General features: G+C 42.6%; 1 protein-coding gene across 1 annotated transcript in view; it reads left to right on the top strand.

Annotated features, from left to right (window-relative positions):
- Positions 1 to 26,700, top strand: part of LOC115416017 (multidrug resistance-associated protein 1-like) — a 95,455-nt gene that overhangs the window by 12,108 nt on the left and 56,647 nt on the right. Inside the window, exons 7-16 of the mRNA XM_030129718.1 lie at positions 162 to 290; positions 1,430 to 1,549; positions 3,361 to 3,582; positions 5,286 to 5,501; positions 5,876 to 6,053; positions 23,326 to 23,487; positions 24,774 to 24,866; positions 24,948 to 25,151; positions 25,630 to 25,776; positions 25,991 to 26,105. Coding sequence (XP_029985578.1) covers positions 162 to 290; positions 1,430 to 1,549; positions 3,361 to 3,582; positions 5,286 to 5,501; positions 5,876 to 6,053; positions 23,326 to 23,487; positions 24,774 to 24,866; positions 24,948 to 25,151; positions 25,630 to 25,776; positions 25,991 to 26,105 — 1,586 coding nt within the window. The remainder of the gene's footprint in view (positions 1 to 161; positions 291 to 1,429; positions 1,550 to 3,360; positions 3,583 to 5,285; positions 5,502 to 5,875; positions 6,054 to 23,325; positions 23,488 to 24,773; positions 24,867 to 24,947; positions 25,152 to 25,629; positions 25,777 to 25,990; positions 26,106 to 26,700) is intronic.

Genomic DNA, 26,700 nt, shown 5'->3' with positions numbered 1-26,700 from the left:
AATGTCCAATCCAACTTTATTTATAAATATGAACAATAATCACCACCATGTCTTCCATTTCAGACAAACTGTGTTTGTTTGTTTTGGTGTTTGTGTGTGTTTGTATTTGTTTGTGTTTGCTTGTTTGTTTGTTTGTATATTTGTTTGTTTGTTTATGTCAGTCTAGTGGTGGGGGGTTATCGTCGCCCCCTGTGTTCCTCAGACCTCTGGTCTCTGCGCAGTCAGGACTCATCCACTCACATCATGTCAGAAATAGACAGAGTGTGGACCGATGCATGCACCGAGAAACGGTAAAGACCTGAACCCTAACCCTAAAGACCTGAACCCTAACCCTGAAGACCCGAACCCTGACCCTAAAGACCTGAACCCTAACCCTAAAGACCCGAACCCTAACCCTAAAGACCCGAACCCTAACCCTAAAGACCCGAACCCTATCCCTAACCCAGATGAACTGAACCCTAACCCAGCAGCTGTCTGTGGTGAAACTTGCTGCTGATCCTTAAAACAAAAACTCTTCTGACGTTGAATTTGGAAAAAAGTTTAAAAAATTCAAGATTCAAGAGTTTTTATTGTCATGTGCACAGCAAAACAGGTAGTTATACTACGCAATGAAATTCTTATTCTGTTCATCTCCCTAAAAACATAACACATTAAAAATAAATGAGAATAGGGGAAACAATAGTACTAATAAAATCAACTATAAAAAATTAAAACAATTAAAACCAGCAGTAAAGTGTTCAGTGCTAACAGTATGTGCTTGTGTTGCGTGCGGCATGTTTAAGTGATTCATTGAGAAGCCTGATGGCCTGTGGGTAGAAGCTGTTTGCCAGTCTTGTGGTCCTACACTTCAAACTCTTGTAACGTCTGCCTGATGGTAGGAGCGTGAAGAGTGAGTGTTGTGGATGTGTACTGTCTCTGATCAGGTTGTGTGTTCTTCGTAAGACTCTGGTTTTGTAAATGTCCTGCAATGAGGGGAAGGCTGCCCCAGCAATATACTGTGATGTCTTGATCACCCGCTGGAGTGCCTTCCTGTTTTGTGCTGTTCCGTTTCCGTACCAGACTGTGATGGAAGCGGTGAGGACACTCTCGATAGTGCATCTGTAGAAGCAGCTGAGGATTCTGGTTGACGTGCCAAATTTCCTCAGTCTTCTCAGGAAATACAATCTCTGTTGGGACTTCTTGATAATTTGTTGGGTGTTTTGAGACCAGGTGAGGTCCTCGCTGATGTAGGTGCCAAGAAACTTGAAGGTTTTCACCCTCTCCACCTCAGTCTCATCAATATACAATGGTTTGTGTGGCTCCGTTTCCCTTGTTCTTAGGTCGATAATCATCTCTTTGGTCTTGTCTGTATTGAGATGATGGTTGTTGCCATGACACCAAGTCACCAGGTCTGCCACCTCTCTTCTGTATGATGTTTCAACCCCACCAGTGATCAGGCCAATGACTGTAGTGTCATCCGCAAATTTAATGATGTTGGTGTTGTTCTAGGAGGCCACACAGTCATGGGTGAAGAGCGTGTAGAGGAGCGGACCCAGCACACACCCCTGTGGTATCCCAGTGCTTACTGTTCTGGAGCTGGATGTGCGGTTGTGGACTCTGACTGACTGGGGTCTGTCTGTTCAGAAGTTCAGCACCCAGTTACAGAGGGAGGGTGTCAGTCCAAGTGTGAGGAGCTTGTCTGTGAGTTTGTGGGGGCTAACTGTGTTGAATGCAGAGCTATAGTCTATAAATAACATTCTGACTTATGTGTCCTGTCCCTCTAGGTGTGAAAGGGTTGTGTGAATGGCAGTGTTGACTTCGTCATCAGTGGACCAGTTCTGGCGGTATGCGAACTGTAGAGGGTCCACAGTGTCCGGGATGCTTTTTTTGATGTGGGTCATGACTATCCTTTCAAAGCACTTCATTGTGATTGGAGTGAGTGCTATGGGGCGATAGTCATTTAAGCAGGTCACGTGACTTTTCTTGGGTATGGGCACTATGGTGGTGTACTTACAGCAGGTGGGTACAGAGGCTTGTGCAAGGGACAGGTTGAATATGTCAGCGAGTACATCAGCTAGCACTGATGAGCAAACCCTGAGTGCACGGCCTGGGATGTTGTCTGGGCCTGCTGCTTTTCATGGGTTTGTTTTACTCAGAACCCTGCGCACATCTGCTGATGCCACCATGAGAGGTGAGTCCTGTGTGCTCCTCATGCCCAGCGTCCCTCTCTGCTGGTCAGAACTTTGACCTTCAAAGCGAGCGTAGAACTCATTCAGCTCATCTGGCAGTGTGGTTTGGTTGGATGTAGCTGCTCTGCTCCTTTGTCAATACTCTGTGATGTGCTGAAGCCCCGCCCACATGCGTCGGTGGTCTGGGGTGGAATAGTAGCCCTCCAGCTTCTGTCTGTACTGTCTTTTGGCCTCTCTAATGGCTCTCCTCAGGTCATATCTGGCCTTTTTGTAGTCCTCAGTGGTGCCCATGACAAAGGCAGACTAACGTGCATGTAACTTGGCCCTTACATCACAGTTTATCCAAAGTTTTTGATTGGGGTATTTTCTGTAGTGCTTTGTGGTGGTGACAGTCTCTATGCATGTGCTAATGTAGCCAGTAACCGCAGAAGCATATTCATCTAGATCAACAGTACAGTCTTCCCTCCCAGCTGCAGTTCTAAACACATCCCAGTTTGTACAGCTAAAGCAGTCCTGAAGTACTAAATCAGCTTCTTCATTCCACACTTTAACTGCTGTACTTACTGGGGGGGCTTGCTTGAGGAGTTGTCTGTAGGTTGGATACAGGAATATGGAGATGTGGTCAGCTTTTCCAAAATGGGGTCTTGGGACAGCCTTAAAAGCACCTTTCACGTTACTGTAGACTTGGTCCAGGACATTGTTTTCCCTCGTAGGAAAGCTTCCGTGCTGGTAGTATTTGGGGAGAACAGTCCTGAGGTTGCAGTGGTTGAAATCTCCTGTTATGATGAATACAGCATCTGGTTGTTTGGTCTGTTGTTCACTGATGACGTCATGCAGGTAGCCCAGTGCACTAGCAGTGTTAGCTCGTGGTGGTATGTAAACAGCTGTTAAAAACACAGTCCTGAACTCACAAGGCAAATAAAAAAAGTCTGCATTTCATCAGCAGCAGCTCAATGTCCGGTGAGTAGCGTTTTTCAATAATCCGTACATCTGAACACCACCGTTTATTTATGTAAACACAGACACCGCCGCCTCTATGTTTACCTGATGCTGATGTCCGGTCTCCTCGGTAAGTAGCATGTGTTTCCCAATGGATCGCCGAGTCTGGTATATCCTCCATAAGCCAGGTTTCTGTGAAAGTGACCACACAGCACTCTCTGATCTCACGTTGAGTTGTAATCCTTGCTCTCAGCTCGTCCATCTTATTTTCGAGAGAGCGGATGTTGGCTAGCAGCAGGCTTGGTAGCGGTGGCCTGGTAGCTCTAGCTTTTAGCCTAGCATGCAGGCCACCCTTCTTGCCTCGTTTCCACCTCAGCTGCTTTGCTCGCCGGCTGTTCAGCACATCAGGCGCCTGGGCTGCTGCGTCCTCCCGACGAAGAAAGCTAAAGTCCAAGAGGCTGAGTGAAAGTTTGTGGTGAACTTTGCCGATGTTTAAAAGTGTCTCTCTGCTGTAACTTACAGCGTAATTGCGCTGTGTGTTCAATATGAACAATAAGATAACAATAAATAAATAAAAGAAAGCAGGAGAGTGAAACAGAGATGTCTGCCACGGAGGGCGCCATCTTGCATAAAAAAATATGTGACTGAAAATGTGAATTCAGCAATGGTTTAATCTGTTATAGTGGGTTAGTTAACAGTGTGGTTAGTTAACAGTGTGATTAGTTAATAGGTGGTTAGTTAACAGTGTGGTTAGTTAATATGTGGTTAGTTAACAGTGTGGTTAGTTAATATGTGGTTAGTAAGCAGTATGATTAGTTAACATGTGGTTAGTTAACAGTGTGGTTAATTAACATTGTTGTTAGGTAACAGTTTGGCTAGTTAACAGTGTGATTAGGTAACAGTGTGGTTAGTTAATATGTGGTTAGGTAACAGTGTGGTTAGTTAATATGTGTTTAGTTAATATGTGGTTAGGTAACAGTGTGGTTAGGTAACAGTGTGGTTAGTTAATATGTGGTTAGGTAACAGTGTGGTTAGGTAACAGTGTGGTTAGTTAATATGTGGTTAGGTAATAGTGTGGTTAGGTAACAGTGTGGTTAGTTAATATGTGTTTAGTTAACAGTGTGGTTAGTTAATTTGTGGTTAGTTAACAGTGTGGTTAGTTAATGTGTGGTTAGTTAACAGTGTGGTTAGTTAATATGTGGTTAGTAAGCAGTATGATTAGTTAACATGTGGTTAGTTAACAGTGTGGTTAGTTAACATTGTTGTTAGGTAACAGTTTGGCTAGTTAACAGTGTGGTTAGGTAACAGTGTGGTTAGTTAATATGTGGTTAGGTAACAGTGTGCTTAGTTAATATGTGTTTAGTTAACAGTGTGGTTAGTTAATTTGTGGTTAGTTAACAGTGTGGTTAGTTAATGTGTGGTTAGTTAACAGTGTGGTTAGATAACAGTGTAGTTAGTTAATATGTGGGTAGTTAACAGTGTAGTTAGTTAATATGTGGTTAGTTAACAGTGTGGTTAGGTAACAGTGTGGTTAGTTAATATGTGATTAGTTAACAGTGTGATTAGCTAATATGTGGTTAGTTAACAGTATGGTTTGTTAATATGTGGTTAGTTAACAATGTGGTTGGTTAATATGTGGTTAATTAACAGTGTGGTTAGTTAATGTGTGGTTAGTTAACAGTGTGGTTGGTTAACAGTGTGGTTAGTTAATATGTGGTTAGTTAACAGTGTGGTTAGTTAACAGTGTGGTTGGTTAACAGTGTGGTTGGTTAACAGTGTGGTTAGTTAATATGTGGTTAGTTAACAGTGTGGTTGCTTAACAGTGTGGTTAGTTAATATATGGTTAGTTAGCAGTGTGGTTAGTTATTGTGTGGTTAGTTAAGAGTGTGGTTAGTTAATATGTGGTTAGTTAACAGTGTGGTTAGTTAATGTGTCGTTAGTTAACAGTGTGGTTAGTTAATATGTGGTTAGTTAACAGTGTGGTTAGTTAATATGTGGTTAGTTAACAGTGTAGTTAGTTAATGTGTCATTAGGTAATATTGTGGTTAGTTATCAGTGTAGCTAGTTAATACATGGTTAGTTAAATATGTGGTTAACAGATGAATGTGGTCTCAGCTGAATGCATTTCTCTCTGGTCTTTCTTTTTTTTTTTTTTTTTTTGGTTTTGCTTGGTTTCAGGTCAAACCCTGGTGGATCCCCCTGGTCTAGGTCCCAGTCTGGTCCTCCTGACCACACAGAGAAGACCCCCCTGCTGAAGCAGACCCGGTCCAGGCAGACCTTCACCTTGGTCCTCCTCAGAACTCTGGGGTGGAGCTTCGGCCTCTACTTCATGTGTGGGACAGTGTGTCTACTGCTTCATGACGTAACCATGTTCATGGTTCCACAGGTGCTCAGGTGACCACCTGGTCCAAAACTTGACCCTAACCCTGGTCCTAACCCTGGTCCTAACCCTAACCCTGACAACCTGGTCCTAACCCTAACCCTAACCCTGGTCCTTACCCTAACCCTGGTCCTAACCCTAACCCTAACCCTGATGACCTGATCCTAACCCTAACCCTGAACCTAAACCAAGGCTTTGATCTGTGAGGACCTAGGCCTCTACCTGTGGTGTTAGGGTTAGGGTTAGGCCTGTACCTGTGGTGTTAGGGTTAGGGTTAGGCCTGTACCTGTGGTGTTAGGGTTAGGGTTAGGCCTGTACCTGTGGTGTTTGGTTTAGGGTTAGGGTTGGGCCACTCTCTGTGGTGTTTCTGACTCTTTTTCTGTTTCAGTCTCCTGTTGGCCTTCATGCATGACCCTGGTGCAGAACTATGGAAGGGGTTCCTTTACTCCTCTCTCCTCTTCGTCCTGTCCTGTCTTCAGTCTCTCCTTCATCATCACTACATGTGTCGATGCTTCACCGTTGGAATGAGACTCAAAACTGCCGTCATGGGTCTGGTCTACAGGAAGGTAACCCTAACCCTAACCCTGGTCTACAGGAAGGGAACCCTAACCCTAACCCTGGTCTACAGGAAGGTAACCCTAACCCTAACCCTGATCTAAAGGAAGGTAACCCTAACCCTAACCCTGGTCTGTTGTTGGTCCTTTTTCCACATATGTAGTTTATCTAATGTTGATTCATTATTATGTAGAACCAGTAAATTATCATTTTTAGGATTAAGTTTATATGAGTGTCTTTGCCTCTCGACTTGGGTTCAGGGTCAGGGTTAGGGTCAGGGTCCGGGTTAGGGTTAGGGTTAGAGCTAACCCTAACGGTGGCGCAGACATTATATGTTCACATTTCGACAACAGATAACTTCTGAATTGAAGAGACTTGAATAAATCTTTCCAGGGTTTTGGAATTTTTGTTTCATTGGTTAACAGATTGCAAGACTCCACCCACATACAGATATCCTTTTTTTTTTTTTAATCTTTTTTTATTCCACAGCTGGAATCTTCCATCTTAATTTCCAGGTGTAAATATTTTATTATTCCAAACAGGAGTAAACTGTGATGGTAAACTCACATGTTTGTGTGTGGGATGACTGACAGGACTGGAGTCTGAAGAAAAGGAGTTTTTGTGCATTTTTTAAAAGTGTTTTGGATTTGAGGAATAAAAGTCCAGATTTAATGGTAGTCTGTGATGGGCTGTTCAATGTTTACCCAGGGTTAGGGTCAGGGTTAGGGTCAGGGTCAGGGTCAGGGTTAGGGTTAGGGTTATATTAATGGGTTCGGGTTAGGGTTAGGGTCAGGGTTAGGGTTATAATAATGGGTTAGGGTTAGGGTCAGGGTTGTAATAATGGGATGATGACATCAGCACAGGTGTCATATAGTTCCATCTAAGGTTAAGAAGCTTAAGCCCCACCCCTTTCCTAGAGTAAATATGGCCGTTGAAGTCCAGTCTGGGTTTACTGAGATTCAATATGAACTAATTCAATAATTCAACTGTGTAATAAATGTCTTTGATGGAGGCAGTTTGGAGGGAATATAAAATTAAAGCTGCAAGCGGCATCTAAAAACCCTCGCCAAGGGCACTTCCAATACAAGTATGTCCATCGTTCAGCAGATGGCGCTCTAGCATCAAATTTTAATGTCTTCTGATGAATGGGTGTAGGCCTATGAGATTGATAACTGACTCAAATTTGAGGCAAATCAGTGTTCGTATGTCTGAACTGAAAAATTTTTTGTATAAATAAATCTGTAGGGGGTGCTATGGAGCCAAAATTCAATTTCTTTCATTGAATGGGTGTAGGCTTGCGAGATGTACCACTGAGTCAAATTTGAGCCAAATCGGTGTTTGTATGTTCGAGCTGATGCAATTTTCGTGAAGGTAAATTTGTAGGGGGCGCTATTGCGCAAAATGGCATTTTCTTTTGATAAATGGGTGTAGGCCTGGGAGATTGACAACTTATTCAAATTTGAGCCAAATCAGTGTTTGTATGTCCAAATTGATGCAATTTTCATGAAGGTAAATTTGTAGGGGGCGCTACTGAATGAAATGGCAATTTCTTTTGATAAATGGGTGTAGGCCTGGGGGAGATTGAAAACTGATTCAAATTTGAGCCAAATTGGTGTTCGTATGTCTGAAGTGAAGTAATTTTCGTAAATGTAAAATTGTAGGGGCCGCTATAGCGCCAAATTTCCCATTTTTCTGATAAATGGGTGTAGGCCTGAGAGATAGATGTCTGAGTCAAATTTAAGCCAAATTGGTGTTCATATGTCCAAACTGAAGCAATTTTAATTAAAAAAAAATATTCTTGTAGGGGGCGCTGTAGTGCGAAATTTCAGTTTCTTTTGACAAATAGGTGTAGACCTGGGAAACAGATGTCTGAGTCAAATTTGAGCCAAATTGGTGTTCGTATCTCTGAACTGTCATTTTTGTAAATGTACATTTGTAGGGGGCGCTATAGTGCGAAATTTAAATTTCTTTTAATAAATGGGTGTAGGCCTGGGAGATGGATGTCTGAGTCAAATTTGAGCCAAATCGGTGTTCGTATGTCTGAGCTGAAGCAATTTTTGTAATGGTAAATTCCCGAAGAAACTTTGCAAAGTTTGCGACGTCGTCACACAAAAATGGTGACACCAATCCAAAAAATTCAGCTAACTTTTGATGCCCCACTTCTCTAGATACTGTACACCAATTTTGAGCTCATTTGGCCAAATGCCCAAGGAGGAGATAGTTAAAATATGACGTCAGTGAAAATGCTGACTCAGCATTTTGGAAATTTCAATCCAATATGGCCGATTAAGGGTTGGTTTAGGGGCGTGGCCATTATACTATTTTTTGTTTGTCTCCTCATGATGAATCTGTCTACCCATTTTTGTGGCTCTACGACAAACTTTATGTTGGACGCGCTCCCATCGGCGTACTGTATTTCCACTTTTCAAGGGGGTGCTGCCACAACATTTCTTTACCGACCTCTACTAAACCTATATGTAAATTCAATTTCTCGCACTTCTGAATTTTGGGCAAAATTTGGTGAGTTTTCGTAAATGTTCAGGGGGTCAAAATTGAGCTCAAAGCACAGGAGAAGGAAAAATGAGACAAAATTAAAGCCGCAAGCGGCATCTAAAGGCCCTCACCACAGGCACATCCAGTAGAAGTATGTCCATAATTCAGCAGGTGGGTCTCTAGCACCAAATTTCAATGTCTTCTAATGAATGGGTGTAGGCCTCGGAGATTGAAAACTGATTCAAATTTGAGGCAGATCTTTGTTCGTATGTCCAAACTAAAGAAATGTTTTGTGTAAGTAAATCTGTAGGGGGCGCTATGCAGCTAAAATTAAATTTCTTCCACTGAATGGGTGTAGGTCTGCGAGATGTACCAGAGTCAAATTTGAGCCAAATCGGTGTTCATAAGTCTAAACTGATGCAATTTTTGTGAAGGTAAATTTGTAGGGGGCGCTATAGTGCGAAATTTTAATTTCATTTAATAAATGGGTGTAGGCCTGGGAGATGGACATCTGAGTCAAATTTGGGCCAAATCGGTGTTCGTATGTCTGAGCTGAGGCAATTTTTGTAATGGTAGATTCCCAAAGAAATTTTGCAAAGTTTGCAATGTCGTCACACAAAAATGGTAACACCAATCCAAAAAATTCAGCTAACTTTTGATCCCCTACTTCTCTAGATACTGTACACTGATTTTGAGCTCATTTTACCAAACGGCCAAGGAGGAGATAGTTAAAATACGATGTCAGCGAAAACACTGACTCAGCATTTTGGAAATTTCAATCCAATATGGCCGACTAAGGGTTGGTTTAGGGGCGTGGCCATAATAATATTTTTTGTTTGTGTCGTCATGATGAATCTGTGTACCGATTTTCGTGGTTCTACAACAAACTTTACGTTGGACGTGCTCCCATTGACGTAATGCATTTCCACTTTTCAAGGGGGCGCTGTCGCAACATTTCTTTACCAGCATCTATGAAACCTATATGTCAATTCAATTTCTCGCACTTCTGAATTTTAGGCAAAATTTGGTGAGTTTTCGTAAATGTTCAGAGGGTCAAAATTGAGCTCAAAGCGCAGGAGAAAGAAAAATAAGACAAAAATAAATAAATAATTAAAGCCGCAAGCGGCATCTAAAGGCCCTCGCCAAGGGCACGTCCAGTGGAAGTATGCCCATCGTTCAGCAGGTGGCGCTCTAGCACCAAATTTCAGTTTCTTCTGATGAATGGGTGTAGGCCTGGGAGATTGACATCTGATTCAAATTTGAGGGAAATCATTGCTCGTATGTCCGAAGTAAGGACATTTTTGTATAAGTAAATCTGTAGGGGGCGCTATGCAGCTAAAATTAAATTTCTTCAGTTGAATAGGTGTAGGCCTGCAAGATGTACCACTGAGTCAAATTTGAGCCAAATCGGTGGTCGTATGTCCAAAGTAATGCAATTTTCGTGAAGGTAAATTTGTAGGGGGCGCTAGTGAGCGAAATGGAAATTTCTTTTGATAAATCGGTGTAGGCCTGGGAGATTAACAACTGATTCAAATTTGAGCCAAATTGGTGTTCGTATGTCTGAAGTGAAGTAATTTTCGTGAAGGTCAAATTGTAGGGGGAACTATAGCTCCAAATTTCAAATTTTTCTGTTAAATTGGTGTAGGCCTGAGAGATAGACATCTGAGTCAAATTTCAGCCAAATTGGTGTTCATATGTCCGAACTGAAGCAATTTTTTTTTTTAAATTTAAAAAAAACTTGAAGGGGGCGCTGTAGTGCGAAATTTCAGTTTGTTTTGACAAATACGTGTAGGCCTGGGAGACAGATGTCTGAGTCAAATTTGAGGCAAATCGGTGTTCATATGTCCGAACTGATGTCATTTTTGTAAATGTACATTTGTAGGGGGCGCTATAGTGCGAAATTTCAATTGCTTTTAGTAAATGGGTGTAGGCCTGGGAGATGGATGTCTGAGTCAAATTTCAGCCAAATTGGTGTTTGTATGTCTGAGCTGAAGCAATTTTTCTAATGGTAAATTTTTGAAAAAAACTTTGCAAAGTTTGCAACCTCGTCGCACAAAAACGGTGACACCGATTCAAAAAATTCGGCTAACTTTTGATGCCCCACTTCTGTAGATACTGTACACCGATTTTCAGCTCATTTGGCCAATCACCTTAGGAGGAGATAGTTAAAATACAACGTCAGCGAAAACGCTGACTCAGCATTTTGGAAATTTCAATCCAATATGGCCGACTAAGGGTTGGTTGTGGGGCGTGGCCACAATAATATTTTTTGTTTGTCTCCTCATGATGAATCTGTCTACCGATTTTTGTGGCTCTACGAGAAACTTTATGTTGGACGCGCTCCCATTGGCGCAATGCATTTCCACTTTTCAAGGGGGCACTGCCGCAACATTTCTTTACCGACATCTACGAAACCTATATGTAAATTCAATTTCTCACACTTCTGAATTTTAGGCAAAATTTGGTGAGTTTTCGTAAATGTTCAGAGGGTCAAAATTGAGCTCAAAGCGCAGGAGAAAGAAAAATAAGACAAAAAAATAATAATAATAATTAAAGCCGCAATCGGCATCTAAAGGCCCTCGCCAAGGGCACGTCTAGTGGAAGTATGCTCATCGTTCAGCAGGTGGCGCTCTAGCCCCAACTTTTGTGTCTTCTAATGAATGGGTGTAGGCCTGGGACATTGACAATTGATTTGAGACAAATCAGTGTGCGTATGTCCGAACTGAACAAAATTTTGTATAAATAAATCTGTAGGGGGCGCTATGAGCAAAAATTAAATTTGTTCCATTGAATGGGTGTAGGCCTGTGAGATGTACCACTGAGTCAAATTTGAGCCAAATCGGTGTTCGTATGTTTGAACTGATGCAATTTTCGTGAAGGTAAATTTGTAGGGGGCGCTACTGAGCGAAGTGGAAATTTCTTTTGATAAATGAGTGTAGGCCTGGGAGATTGAACACTGATTCAAATTTGAGCCAAATTGGTGTTCGCATGTCTAACGTGAAGTAATTTTCGTAAAGGTAACATTGTAGGGGGCGCTATGGTGCCGAATTTCAAATTTTTCTGATAAATGGGTGTAGGCCTGGGATATAGACATCTGAGTCAAATTTGAGCCAAATCGGTGTTCGTATGTCCGAACTGAAGCAATTTTAATAAAAAATATAAAAAAATTTTGTAGGGGGCGCTGTAGTGCAAAATTTCAGTTTCTTTCGATAAATAGGTGTAGGCCTTTGAGACAGATGTCTGAGTCAAATTTGAGCCAAATCGGTGTTCGTATGTCCGAACTGATGTCATTTTTGTAAATGTACATTTGTAGGGGGCGCTATAGTGCGAAATTTCAATTTATTTTAATAAATGGGTGTAGGCCTGGGAGATAGACGTCTGAGTCAAATTTCAGCCAAATCGGTGTTCGTATGTCTAAGCTGAAGCAATTTTTGTGATGGTAAATTTACGAAAAAACTTTGCAAAGTTTGCAACCTCGTCACACAAAAACGATGATGCCGATTCAAAAAATTCGGCTAACTTTTGATGCCCCACTTCTCTAGATACTGTACACCGATTTTGAGCTCATTCGGCCAAACGGCTTAGTAGGAGATAGTTAAAATACGACGTCAGCGAAAACGCTGACTCAGCATTTTGGAAATTTCAATCCAATATGGCCGACTAAGGGTTGGTTTAGGGGCGTGGCCATAATAATATTTTTTGTTTGTCTCCTCATGATGAATCTGTCTACCGATTTTCGTGGCTCTACGACAAACTTTATGTTGGACGCACTCCCATTGGCGCAATGCATTTCCACTTTTCAAGGGGGTGCTGCCGCAACATTTCTTTACCGACATCTACGAAACCTATATGTAAATTCAATTTCTCGCACTTCTGAATTTTAGGCAAAATTTGGTGAGTTTTCGTAAATGTTCAGAGGGTCAAAATTGAGCTCAAAGCGCAGGAGAAAGAAAAATAAGAAAAAAAAAAAAATAATAATCTGAGCAAGAACAATATAGCCGTTTCTATGGCAACCACGTATTTGCCCTTTTTTGAAAGTTCTCGAGGTCCCCCACATGTGTGTGGGGTCAGATGTCACCTGTCGTGCACTTACACACGTGACTGACCCCGAGTGGGCGTGTCCCATTGACTCCCATTCATTCTGAGCAGGTGTAAATATGCGATTTGTGCACATGTCATATACATTGTCGGAAAGGTCTCAGTGCTGTGAATGTGAATATGTGTGAGAGTGGCGACAGTGGCGAAAGGCGACCGCGTCACTGGCGATTTCGTCCCCATGCGTCCACTGCAGACTCAATAGGCCCTGCGCCGGCTTTACTCGGCTCGGGCCTAATTAAAGCCGCAAGCGGCATCTAAAGGCCCTTGCAAAGGGCACGTCCAATGGAAGTATGCTCATCGTTCAGCAGGTGACGCTCTAGCCCCAAATTTTGTGTCTTCTAATGAATGGGTTTAGGCCTGGGACATTGACAATTGATTTGAGACAAATCAGTGTTCGTATGTCCGAACTGAACAAAATTTTGTATATATAAATCTGTAGGGGGCGCTATGAGCAAAAATTCAATTTGTCCCATTGAATGGGTGTAGGCCTGTGAGATGTACCACTGAGTCAAATTTGAGCCAAATCGGTGTTCGTATGTCTGAACTGATGCAATTTTCGTGAAGGTAAATTTGTAGGGGGCGCTACTGAGCGAAGTGGCAATTTCTTTTGTTAAATGGGTGTAGGCCTGGGAGATTGACAACTGATTCAAATTTGAGCCAAATTGGTGTTCGCATGTCTAACGTGAAGTAATTTTCGTAAAGGTAACATTGAAGGGGGCGCTATGGTGCCGAATTTAAAATTTTTCTGATAAATGGGTGTAGGCCTCGGATATAGACGTCTGAGTCAAATTTGAGCCAAATTGGTGTTCGTATGTCCGAAATGAAGCAATTTTAATAAAAAATATTAAAAAATTTTTGTAGGGGGCGCTGTAGTGCAAAATTTCAGTTTCTTTTTATAAATAGGTGTAGGCCTTTGAGACAGATGTCTGAGTCAAATTTGAGCCAAATCAGTGTTCGTATGTCCGAACTGATGTCATTTTTGTAAATGTTTATTTGTAGGGGGCGCTATAGTGCGAAATTTCAATTTATTTTAATAAATGAGTGTAGGCCTGGGAGATGGACGTCTGAGTCAAATTTCAGCCAAATCGGTGTTCGTATGTCTAAGCTGAAGCAATTTTTATGATGGTAAATTTTCGAAAAAACTTCGCACAATTTGCAACCTCGTCACACAAAAACGGTGATGCCGATTCAAAAAATTCGGCTAACTTTTGATGCCCCACTTCTCTAGATACTGTACTTCGATTTTGAGCTCATTCGGCCAAACGGCTTATTAGGAGATAGTTAAAATACAACTTCAGCGAAAACGCTGACTCAGCATTTTGCAAAATTCAATCCAATATGGCCGACTAAGGGTGGGTTTAGGGGCGTGGCCATAATAATATTTTTTGTTTGTCTCCTCATGATGAATCTGTGTACCGATTTTCGTGGCTCTATGACAAACTTTATGTTGGACATGCTTCCATTAGCGCAATGCATTTTCACTTTTCAAGGGGGCGCTGCAGCAACATTTCTTTACCGATATCTACGAAACCTATATGTAAATTCAATTTCTCGCACTCCTGAATTTTCTGCAAAATTTGGTGAGTTTTCATAAATGTTCACGGGGTCAAAATTGAGCTCAAAGAGCAGGAGAAGAAAAATAAATTAAAAAATAAATAAATAAATAAATAAATAAATAAATAAATAAAGAGAAATAATAAGAATCTGAGCAAGAACAATATAGCCGTTTCTATGGCAACCACGTATTTGGCCTCATGTCAAAGCTCTCGAGCTCCCCCACATGTCTGTGGGGTCAGATGTCACGTGTCGTGCACTTACACACACATGACTGACCGCGACTGGGCGTGTCCCATTGACTCCCATTCATTCTGAGCAGGTGTAAATATGCGATTTGTGCACATGTCATGTACATCGTCGGAAAGGTCTCAGTGCCGTGAATGTGAATATGTGTGAGAGTGGCGACAGTGGCGAAAGGCGACCGCGTCACTGGTGATTTCGTCCCCATGCGCCCACTGCAGACTCAATAGGCCCTGCGCCGGCTTTACTCGGCTCGGGCCTAAAAAAATAAATAAATAATTAAAGCCGCAAGCGGCATCTAAAGGCCCTCGCCACAGGCACGTCCAGTAGAAGTATTTCCATTATTCAGCAGGTGGCACTCTAGCACCAAATTTCAATGTCTTCTAATGAATGGGTGTAGGCCTGGGAGATTGACAACTGATTCAAATTTGAGGCAGATCTTGGTTCGTATGTCCAAACTAGAGAAATTGTTGTATAAGTAAATCTGTAGGGGGCGCTATGCAGCTGAAATTAAATTTCTTCCGTTAAATGGGTGTAGGCCTGCGAGATGTACCACTGAGTCAAATTTGAGCAAAATCGGTGTTCGTATGTCTGAATTAATGCAATTTTCGTGAAGGTAAAATTGTAGGGGGCGCTATTGAGCGACATGGCAATTTCTTCTGATAAATGGGTGTAGGCCTGGGAGATTGACAACTGATTCAAATTTGAGCCAAATTGGTGTTCGTATGTCTGAAGTTAAGTAATTTTCGTAAAGGTAAAATTGTAGGGGGTGCTATGGCACCAAATTTCAAATTTTTCATATAAATAGGTGTAGGCCTGGGAGATAGACATCTGAGTCAAATTTGAGCCAAATCGGTGTTCGTATGTCCGAACTGAAGCAATTTTAATAAAAAAATATTAAAAATTTTTGTAGGGGGCGCTGTAGTGCAAAATTTCAGTTTCTTTTGATAAATAGGTGTAGGCCTGGGAGACAGATGTCTGAGTCAAATTTCAGCCAAATCGGTGTTCGTATGTCCGAACTGATGTCATTTTTGTAAATGTACATTTGTAGGGGGCGCTATAGTGTGAAATTTCAATTTCTTTTAATAAATGGGTGTAGGCCTGGGAGATGGATGTTTGAGTCAAATTTCAGCCAAATCGGTGTTTGTATGTCTGAGCTGAAGCAATTTTTGTGATGGTAAATTTTCGAAAAAACTTTGCAAAGTTTGCAACCTCATCGCACAAAAACGGTGACACCGATTCAAAAAATTCAGCTAACTTTTGATGCCCCACTTGTCTAGATACTGTACACCGATTTTGAGCTCATTTGGCCAAACGGCTTAGTAGGCGATAGTTAAAATACGTCAGCGAAAACGCTGACTCAGCATTTTGGAAATTTCAATCCAATATGGCCGACTAAGGGTGGGTTTAGGGGCGTGGCCATAATAATATTTTTTGTTTGTCTCCTCATGATGAATCTGTGTACCGATTTTCGTGGCTCTATGACAAACTTTATGTTGGACGTGCTCCCATTGGCGCAATGCATTTTCACCTTTCAAGGGGGCGCTGCAGCAACATTTCTTTACCGACATCTACGAAACCTATATGTAAATTCAATTTCTCGCACTCCTGAATTTTCTGCAAAATTTGGTGAGTTTTCATAAATGTTCAGGGGGTCAAAATTGAGCTCAAAGAGCAGGAGAAGAAAAATAAATTAAAAAAATAAATAAAGAAAGAAAGAAAGAAAGAAAGAAAGAAAGAAAAATAATAATTAAAGCTGCAAGCGGCATCTAAAGGCCCTCGCCACGGGCACGTCCAGTAGAAGTATGTCCGTCGTTCAGCAGGTGGCGCTCTAGCACCAAATTTCAATGTCTTCTTATGAATGGGTGTAGGCCTGGGAGATTGACAACTGATTCAAATTTGAGGCAGATCTTTGTTTTTATGTCCGAACTAAAGGAATTTTTGTATAAGTAAATCTGTAGGGGGTGCTATGCAGCTGAAATTAAATTTCTTCCTTTGAATGGGTGTAGGCCTGTGAGATGTACCACTGAGTCAAATTTGAGCCAAATCGGTGTTCGTATGTCTGAATTAATGCAATTTTCGTGAAGGTAAATTTGTAGGGGGCGCTCCTGAGCGAAGTGGCAATTTCTTTTGATAAATGGGTGTAGGCCTGGGAGATTGACAACTGATTCAAATTTGAGCCAAATTGGTGTTTGTATGTCTAACGTGAAGTAATTTTCGTAAAGGTAAAATTGTAGGGGGCGCTATGGCACCGAATTTCAATTTTTTCATATAAATGGGTGTAGGCCTGGGAGATAGATGTCTGAGTCAAATTTGAGCCAAATCGGTGTTCATATGTCCGAACTGAAGCAATTTTTGTAAATGTACATTTGTAGGGGGCGCTATAGTGCGAAATTTCAATTTCCTTTAATAAATGGGTGTAGGCCTGGGAGATAGACATCTGAGTCAAATTTGAGCCAAATCAGTGTTTGTATGTCTGAGCTGAAGCAATTTTTGTGATGGTAAATTCCCAAAAACACTTCGCAATGTTTTCAACCTCGTCGCACAAAAACGGTGACACTGATTCAAAAAATTCGGCTAACTTTTGATGCCCCACTTCTCTAGATACTGTACACCGATTTTGAGCTCATTTGGCCAAACAGCTTAGTAGGAGATAGTTAAAATACAATGTCAGCTTAAACTTTATGTTGGACATGCTCCTATTGACGTAATGCATTTCCACTTTTCAAGGGGGCGCTGCAGCAACATTTCTTTACCAACATCTCCGAAACCTATATGTAAATTCAATGTTGCACATTTCTGAATTTTGTGCAAAATTTGGTGAGTTTTCATAAATGTTCAGGGGGTCAAAATTGAGCTCAAAGCGCAGGAGAAAGAAAAAAAATAAATAAATAAAAATAATAATAATCTGAGCAAGAACAATATAGCCGTTTCTATGGCAACCACGTATTTGCCCTTTTTTGAAAGTTCTCGAGCTCCCCCACATGTCTGTGGGGTCAGATGTCACGTGTCGTGCACTTACACCCACATGACTGACCCCGAGTGTGCGTGTCCCATTGACTCCCATTCATTCTGAGCAGGTGTAAATATGCGATTTGTGCACGTCATATACATCGTCGGAAAGGTCTCAGTGCCGTGAATGTAAAATGTGTGAGAGTGGCGACAGTGGCGAAAGGCGACCGCGTCACTGGCGATTTTGTCCCCATGCGCTCACTGCAGACTCAATAGGCCCTGCGCCGGCTTTACTCGGCTCGGGCCTCATAATAATCTGAGCAAGAACAATATAGCTGTTTCTATGGCAACCACATATTTGGCCTTTTTCGAAAGCTCTCGAGCTCCCCCACATGTCTGTGGGGTCAGATGTCACGTGTCGTGCACTTACACCCGCGTGACTGACTGTGACCGGGCGTGTCCCATTGACTCCCATCCATTCTCAGTAGGTGTAAATATGCGATTTGTGCACATCTCATATACATCGTCGGAAAGGTCTCAGTGCCGTGAATGTGAATATGTGGGAGAGTGGCGAAAGTGGCGAAAGGCGACCGCGTCACTGGCGATTTCGTCCCCATGCGCCCACTGCAGACTCAATAGGCCCTGCGCCGGCTTTACTCGGCTCGGGCCTAATAATAATCTGAGCAAGAACAATATAGCTGTTTCCGTGGCAACCACGTATTTGGCCTTATTTGAAAGCTCTCGAGCTCCCCCACATGTCTGTGGGGTCAGATGTCACGTGTCGTGCACTTACACCCATGTGACTGACCCCGAGTGGGCGTGGCCCATTGACTCCCATTCATTCTGAGCAGGTGTAAATATGCAATTTGTGCACATGTCATGTACGTCGTCGGAAATGTCTCAGTGCCGTGAATGTGAATGTGTGTGAGAGTGGCGACAGTGGCGAAAGGCGACCGTGTCACTGGCGATTTCGTCCCCATGCACCCACTGCAGACTCAATAGGCCCTGCGCCGGCTTTACTCGGCTCGGGCCTAATAAATAAATAAATAAAAATAATAATAATCTGAGCAAGAACAATATAGCTGTTTCTATGGCAACCATGTATTTGGCCTTATTTGAAAGCTCTCGAGCTCCCCCACATGTCTGTGGGGTCAGATGTCACGTCTCATGCACTTACACCCACGTGACTGACCCCGAGTGGGCGTGTCCCATTGACTCCCATTCATTCAGAGCAGGTGTAAATATGCAATTTGTGCACATGTCATGTACATCTTCGGAAAGGTCTCACTACCGTGAATGTGAATATGTGTGAAAGTGGCGACAGTGGCGAAAGGCGACCGCGTCAGTGGCGATTTTGTCCCCATGTGCCCACTGCAGACTCAATAGGCCCTGCGCCAGCTTTACTCGGCTCGGGCCTAATAATAATCTGAGCAAGAACAATATAGCCGTTTCTATGGCAACCACATATTTGGCCTTTTTTGAAAGCTCTCGAGCTCCCCCACATGTCTGTGGGGTCAGAGGTCACGTGTCGTGCACTTACACCCACATGACTGACTCCGAGTGGGCGTGTCCCATTGACTCCCATTCATTCAGAGCAGGTGTAAATATGCGATTTGTGCACATGTCATGTACATCTTCGGAAAGGTCTCACTACCGTGAATGTGAATATGTGTGAAAGTGGCAACAGTGGCGAAAGGCGACCGCGTCAGTGGCGATTTTGTCCCCATGTGCCCACTGCAGACTCAATAGGCCCTGCGCCAGCTTTACTCGGCTCGGGCCTAATAATAATCTGAGCAAGAACAATATAGCCGTTTCTATGGCAACCACATATTTGGCCTTTTTTGAAAGCTCTCGAGCTCCCCCACATGTCTGTGGGGTCAGAGGTCACGTGTCGTGCACTTACACCCACATGACTGACTCCGAGTGGGCGTGGCCCATTGACTCCCATTCATTCAGAGCAGGTGTAAATATGCGACTTGTGCACATGTCATGTACATCTTCGGAAAGGTCTCAGTGCCGTGAATGTGAATATGTGTGAGAGTGGCGACAGTGGAGAAAGGCGACCGCGTCACTGGTGATTTTGTCCCCATGTGCCCACTGCAGACTCAGTAGGCCCTGCGCCGGCTTTACTCGGCTCGGGCCTAATGATTGGTAGAACCACTAACCCTAACCCTAGTCCTTACCCTAACCCTAGTCCTTTTAGTTACATTTCTATATCTGAGCATAAATATAGTCAAAGTAGATCAGACGTTTGATGCTAATTTTACTTCAGTATGAGTCATTTGAACCCTTATGTATGTAACACCTTTGGTCGGAGTCATGAATGCAGTATTTGGTCTTAGTCTTTCTTCAGTCAGTTCATCAGTTCTAGGAGACGATGTTTTAATCTGGTTAGCTTGAATATGATGTTGTCTGCAAATAGGGAAATACCATTGTCTAGTCCCCCTATGGTCTAGTCCCCCTGTGGTCCAGTCCCCCTATGGTCTAGTCCCCCTGTGGTCTCGTTCCCCTGTGGTCTAGTCCCCCTGTGGTCTAGTCCCCCTATGGTCTAATCCCCCTATGGACTAGTCCCCCTATGGTCTAGTCCCCCTGTGGTCTAGTCCCCCTATGGACTAGTCCCCATATGGACTAGTCCCCCTTTGGTCTAGTCCCCCTGTGGTCTAGTCCCCCTATGGACTAGTCCCCTTATGGTCTAATCCCCATATGGACTAGTCCCCCTTTGGTCTAGTCCCCCTGTGGCCTAGTCCCCCTGTGGTTTCTGTTTGTGTTCCTACCACCAAGGCCAAAGGCTCCAAAAGTGAATAACCCTAACCCCACAGAGGACAGCCCTGTCTATTGGATCTGTACAAACTAATATGTTTTGTTATTCTATTATTTGTTAAAATTTCAACAGCTGGTTCATGTGTAATAATTGAATCCACTTCATAAAAGTTTCAACTCGTCCAGATCTGGAAGAACATTGAAAACACAGTTCATCTGATCTGATCAAATATTTGAAGAGCCTCTACTGATGCCAAAGCTGTGTCTGTTTTATTCTGTTTGTATTAGAGGCCATTTAGAATTCATCTGACACTGTCTTAGGGTTAGCCTTGTCTTTATAAAACCTGGTTTTAGGGTTAGGGTTAGCCTTGTCTTTATAAAACCTGGTTTTATTGGAGTGTTGTAACGGACAGAGTACAAAGCCTGAACCCAAATGCAAGACCAGTACGCAGATGAAAAGTTAAGTGTTTATTAAACACAATCACAGGAGAAAAAACACAGCACAGAATTATTAACACGTCTGTGAAGGCGTGTGATTCAGGACTCGACGTCCGGGCTATGAGCGGGGACAGCGGGCGGTCAGCACGGCTGAGCCGGAGAAATCCCGACAGCAACCCGACTAGGACAAAACAGAGGATAGTCAAAAAACAGGCCAGGTCATACACAGGAGAGCAAATCAGGTGGCAACGGGACATGAGGAAAAGGCTTACTCACGGTCAAAGTCCAGGCGAGGGTCAAAAAACAGGCAAAACGTTGGAGGCTGAGGTAATCAGGGGAAAGGCAGAATCAGAAGTCGGATGAACGAACCAGGTCAGAACCAGACGAGCAGGCAGAACAGGAACAGGCAGAATCAGTGGTCGGAGACAAAAACGGGTCACAACGGGCAGACAGACTGACAGGACCCAAAAACGCTGGTGAGTAAGCACAACGAGTGTAGCAAAGAGACAGGGGAAAACACAGGGTTTAAATACACAAGAGGGAGGGAAGACAATTAGACACAGGTGGAACACATCAGGGTGGAGTCAGGTAATCAGACACAGGTGGAACACATCAGGGCGGAGTCAGGTAATCAGACACAGGTGGAACACATCAGGGCGGAGTCAGGTAATCAGACACAGGTGGAACACATCAGGGCGGAGTCAGGTAATCAGACACAGGTGGAACACATCAGGGCGGAGTCAGGTAATCAGACACAGGTGGAACAATCAAGGAGGGGAAGTAAAGACACCAGACAAGACACATGAGGGAAACTGAACAAAATAAAACAGGAAACGACAGACAAAACAGAAAAGACAGACAAAATCCAGACACAGTCTGGGAGCCGACATGACAAGTATATTTAGAATTCATCTAATACTGTGATTTTTTTAAACCTGGTCATCATTGGTCAAATGTGGAGGATGTTTATCTGATCTTTTTGTACATAGGGTTAGGGCTAGGACATTCCAGAGGATTTTAGTCTCACATCCCATTAGACTGATTGGTCTGTAAGAGGGGCATTCAGGGTTTAGGGTCAGGGTTAGGGTTAGGGTTAGGGTTAGGGTTAGGGTTTAGGGTCAGGGTCAGGGTTAGGGTTAGGGTTTAGGGTCAGAGTTTAGGGTCAGGGTTAGGGTTAGGTTTATTTGGTGTAGGGTTAGGTTAGGGTTAGGTTTATTTGGTTTAGGGTTAGGTAAGGGTTAGGTTTATTTGGTTCAGGGTTAGGGTTAGGTTTATTTGGTGTAGGGTTAGGTTAGGGTTAGGTTTATTTGGTTCAGGGTTAGGGTTAGGTTTATTTGGTGCAGGGTTAGGGTTAGGTTTATTTGGTTTACGGTTACATTTATTTGGTTTAGGTTTAGGTTAGGGTTAGGTTTATTTGGTTTAGGGTTAGGGTTAGGTTTATTTGGTTTAGGGTTAGGTTAGGGTTAGGTTTATTTGGTTTAGGGTTAGGTTAGGGTTAGGTTTATTTGGTTCAGGATTAGAGTTAGGTTTATTTGGTTTAGGGTTAGGTTTATTTGGTTTAGGGTTAGGTTAGGGTTAGGTTTATTTGGTTCAGGGTTAGGTTTATTTGGTTTAGGGTTAGGGTTAGATTTATTTGGTTTAGGGTTAGGTTTATTTGGTTTAGGGTTAGGGTTAGTTGTCCCGTTATTAAATGTCTTTATACATGTGAAGCAGTCGTTTAATCAGTTGTTTTCTAAATGTTTGGTCAAACTCTACTGATATTCCCTCTGGACCTGGTGGTCTACCTGTTTAGATCTGGACCTGGTGGTTTACCTGTTTAGATCTGGACCTGGTGGTCTACCTGTTTAGATCTGGATCTGGTGGTCTACCTGTTTAGATCTGGACCTGGTGGTCTACCTGTTTAGATCTGGACCTGGTGGTTTACCTACTTAGATCTGGACCTGGTGGTTTAGATCTGGACCTGGTGGGCCCGGTGGTCTACCTCTGTTTAGATCTGGACCTGGTGGTCTACCTCTTTTTAGAACTGGACCTGGTGGACCTGGTGGTGTACCTCTGTTCAGATCTGGACCTGGTGTACCTGGTGGTTCAGATCTGGACCTGGTGGACCTGGTGGTCTACCTCTGTTCAGATCTGGACCTGGTGGTTTAGATCTGGACCTGGTGGATCTGGTGGACCTGGTGGTTCAGATCTGCTTCAGTTTCAGTTCTCTTGTTTTTATTGAACTGGTTCAGGTTAATTTTTCATCTTCTAAAATAAGTTGAAATTGCAGTTTGTCCATAAACATGTGGTTCTTCCCTGTTTTCTGTTTTTTTCTGATTTAAACTCTAGTTCATCCAAATGTTTGAACCGGTTCTTTCTCTGTAACAGATCCGTTGGGTTAGGATTCACTCTAACCTTCATATTGTGTTTGTTCTACTGACTGTTCTCTTTTCTTTCACTTTCTTTTTCATTTCTAGTTATTTTCCTTCTGTTTCTTCTTGTCCATAGTCTGTCTGTTTAACTCTTCTCTGCCTTGGTTGACGCTCATTTGTCAGATTTTGTTCTCAATATGAACATTCAGGAAAATTCTCTGGCCTTTTATTTACAAATATTTCCTTTTTTAACATTTTTAATTTGGTTTTCTAGTGTTTCTAATTCTTCATTTTTTGTCTTAGTACCTTACAGCATGTACCTGCTCTTACTTCCTGTCAGCACTGACAGTGTTTTGAACTTTATTTACAAAGTTTTGTCTCTTTGAATCTTCAGTGTCTGCTGATGAGCAGTTCTGCTCGACGCCAGTGCACACTGGGAGAAATCATCAGTCTGGTTTCAGCCGACGTCCAGAAGCTCATGGACTTTGTGGTTTATGTCAACAGTGTTTGGGTGGCACCCATTGAGATCGCATTCTGCTTCTACTTCCTGTGGCAGGTAACGGCCCTGAACCAGCAACCTGGATCTGGATACACTAGAGCACAGGGGGCGGAGTCTAGGGTTAGAGGTGGAGTCTAGGGTTAGGGTTAGGGTCAGGGTTAGGGTTAGGGTTAGGGCTCAGATTGAAGGCCTCAGTAGCATAATCCCATAATCAGATAATTGTCATAATCAGATTTGATTTGTTTCCATCCATTTAAAGCTGTGATCATAAACCCTGCTTCAGTCCATTTTTGGATTTGTTTCAGAGTTTGTAAATCTGTGCTGATGTCGAATCAAACTTCCTGTTTCTGTCTTTGGTTCATGTTGGACTACATCACATCTGTTTTCTATTATTTTTTAAACATGTTCAGATGTAACAGAACTAAATAAATCAGATTAACCTGTTTACATACATGAAGACATGAGAGGACTGGGACAAATCCAGGTGTGTTAATCTGATTGAATGTAATTAGATTACTGTGACTGTCTGATCAAACAGATCAGAGTTAACTGTTTAATAATAATAATCAGATCCTCATTACAGTATTAGTGTAGATGATGGTTCAGTTTTAAAAATGACTAAACACATCCTTTAAACGGCCTTTTTCAACTTCCACTATCTGCCCACAGTTTGCCTGTTTTAAAACGTCAAACACTACAGAAACAAAACCAGCTTCATCCCATCATCTGAAACAAAAGAACCAGTTAACTACAGACTGTCAGGAGTCTATTTACATACAAATACTATTAAACAGTAGAAGCAGAATCCTCTGCTCGACAGATTCAACCTTCACTCTTGACACTGAAGGACCCAGAATTCAACCTGTCTGAACCAGACCTGGATCAAACCTGTCTGAACCAGACCTGGATCAAACCTGTTTGGACCAGACTTGGACCACAGCTGGTTCCACTTCTCCAACTCCTCTTCTGTATTTTACTTTTATTTAAACCAAACCTTTCTTAGTCGGACTGTTTTTATGTGTTTTTACTTTGTTTTTATTGGAGAAGGTCTCAACAGTTCCAGACCTCTTGGACTCAAAGCCTTAAACCCTCAGAAGTCCAGGATCCAGGATCTGGGATCCTGTTCTGAAATGATGGTGTGAAATAAAACATACAAAGAATGTCCATCAGTAACATAAATGCCAAAACCTGAAATGAATCTGCAACAAACTGAACTTCTGTAAAATCCTCCTAGATCTAAAGGTTCTGGTTGTCATGTGACAGCCTCTTGTGTTTTGTTGTTTGATTGACAGCTCCTTGGTTGTCATGTGACACTTTCTTGTGTTTTATTGTTTGACTGACAGCTCCTTGGCCCGCCCTCTCTGGCTGGGCTCTCTGCAGTCGTCCTCATTTTCCCTTTGAATGGATTCATCGCTAAGTTAAGGAGCAGACTGCAGGTAGAACACAGTCAGCTGGTTCTGTTAGAACTGTGCAGATGTTCAGTGTGGTTTACAGAACATCTGTATTTGTGTTTGTAGGAGGTGCAGATGACGTTCATGGACGGTCGGATCAAACTGATGAATGAGATCCTCAGTGGAGTGAAGATCCTCAAGTTTTATGCCTGGGAAGAAGCTTTTCTACGACGAGTTGGAATTCTGCGAGAAGGAGAACTGAAGGCTCTGAAGAAGTCCCAGATCTACTACTGCATCTCATTGGCTTCATTTAGCTCCTCCTCCTTCCTAGTGAGATCCACTTTTGACTTTTATCAAATAAAGAACAAGTCGACTCATCCACAATAAATGTGAACGGATCAGCTGATTCAGGTTCAAATGTGAACTGATCAGCTGATTCAGGTTCAACATTCTGTACAATCATTGAACACTGGTTTGATGAATGACATTAAATCCACAGGATCAACAGTGGCTGAACATTTAAAAACACACGTTTCAAACTAGAGACAAATAGAAAACAACAAAGTACAGATAATAATAAATAAATAAAATTAGAAGATGAGGAGAAATGACGGAATGTTTGCAGGAACTGCACTTTAGATTGGAGTCCTAGAAGGCAGAGTTGAGTTTGGGTCTGGGTTAGGGTTAGGGTCAGGGTTAAGGTTCTCTGCTTTAGGTCAGGGTTAGGGTTCTCTGCTCTGGTCTGGTTTCTTTAGTTTCCAGTTCCTCAGAACCAGTCTGACCAGAACCTTCATGTGTCTGTTCTTAGATACTGTTTGCAGTTTTTGGAGTCTATGTTTTGATCGATGACCAGAATGTTCTGGATGCTCAGAAAATCTTTGTGTCTGTCGCACTCATCAACATCCTGAAAACTCCTCTGAGTCAACTGCCCTTCGCCATGAGCACCAGCATGCAGGTACGTCAGCCAATCAGAACCAGAACCAGCATGCAGGTACGTCAGCCAATCAGAACCAGAACCACCATGCAGGTACGTCAGCCAATCAGAACCCTGATTCCAAAAACACTAACACACAATAACACATAAATATGCAGGTGCACTCACACCTTTGATCTGTGTGTATTTAAAATTGTTGAATGATTGATGTTTTTTTTTTTTTTTTTTTGATTAGGCGATCATCTCGCTCAGACGCCTCGCAAACTTCCTGCAACAAGATGAAGTGAAGGCGGAGAGTGTAGAGAGACTTCCACACAGCACAGGTGAAGCCAAACCCCCCCCACATGGAGGTCAGGTCCAGGTGTTGGTTTAGAGGTGTCAGATAAACAGGTCCAGGTGTTGGTTTGGTTTAAAGGTGTCAGATAAACAGGTCCAGGTGTTGGTTAGGTTTAAAGGTGTCAGATAAACAGGTCCACGTGTTGGTTTGGTTTAAAGGTGTCAGATAAACAGGTCCAGGTGTTGGTTAGGTTTAAAGGTGTCAGATAAACAGGTCCACGTGTTGGTTTGGTTTAAAGGTGTCAGATAAACAGGTCCAGGTGTTGGTTTGGTTTAAAGGTGTCAGATAAACAGGTCCAGGTGTTGGTTTGGTTTAAAGGTGTCAGATAAACAGGTCCAGGTGTTGGTTTGGTTTAAAGGTGTCAGATAAACAGGTCCAGGTGTTGGTTTGGTTTAAAGGTGTCAGATAAACACCAGGACTGAAGCCTTTCTCCAGTTTACATGTGGTTGGTTTTGTTTTGTTGCAGTTTAAGATAGAGGAATAATAATAATAATACAATCAAGTACTCAGTTATTACATGAACTCATAAACCATATGAGGCGGTAGAACGGGTCGTCCAATAACTGAAGGGTTGGTGGTTCGAATCCCATTCTGCCCTAGTCTGTCCG

The sequence above is a fragment of the Sphaeramia orbicularis genome, unplaced genomic scaffold (genome assembly GCF_902148855.1).
Source record: "Sphaeramia orbicularis unplaced genomic scaffold, fSphaOr1.1, whole genome shotgun sequence".
NCBI lineage: Eukaryota > Metazoa > Chordata > Actinopteri > Kurtiformes > Apogonidae > Sphaeramia > Sphaeramia orbicularis.
This window is presented reverse-complemented; position numbering and strand designations above follow the sequence as displayed.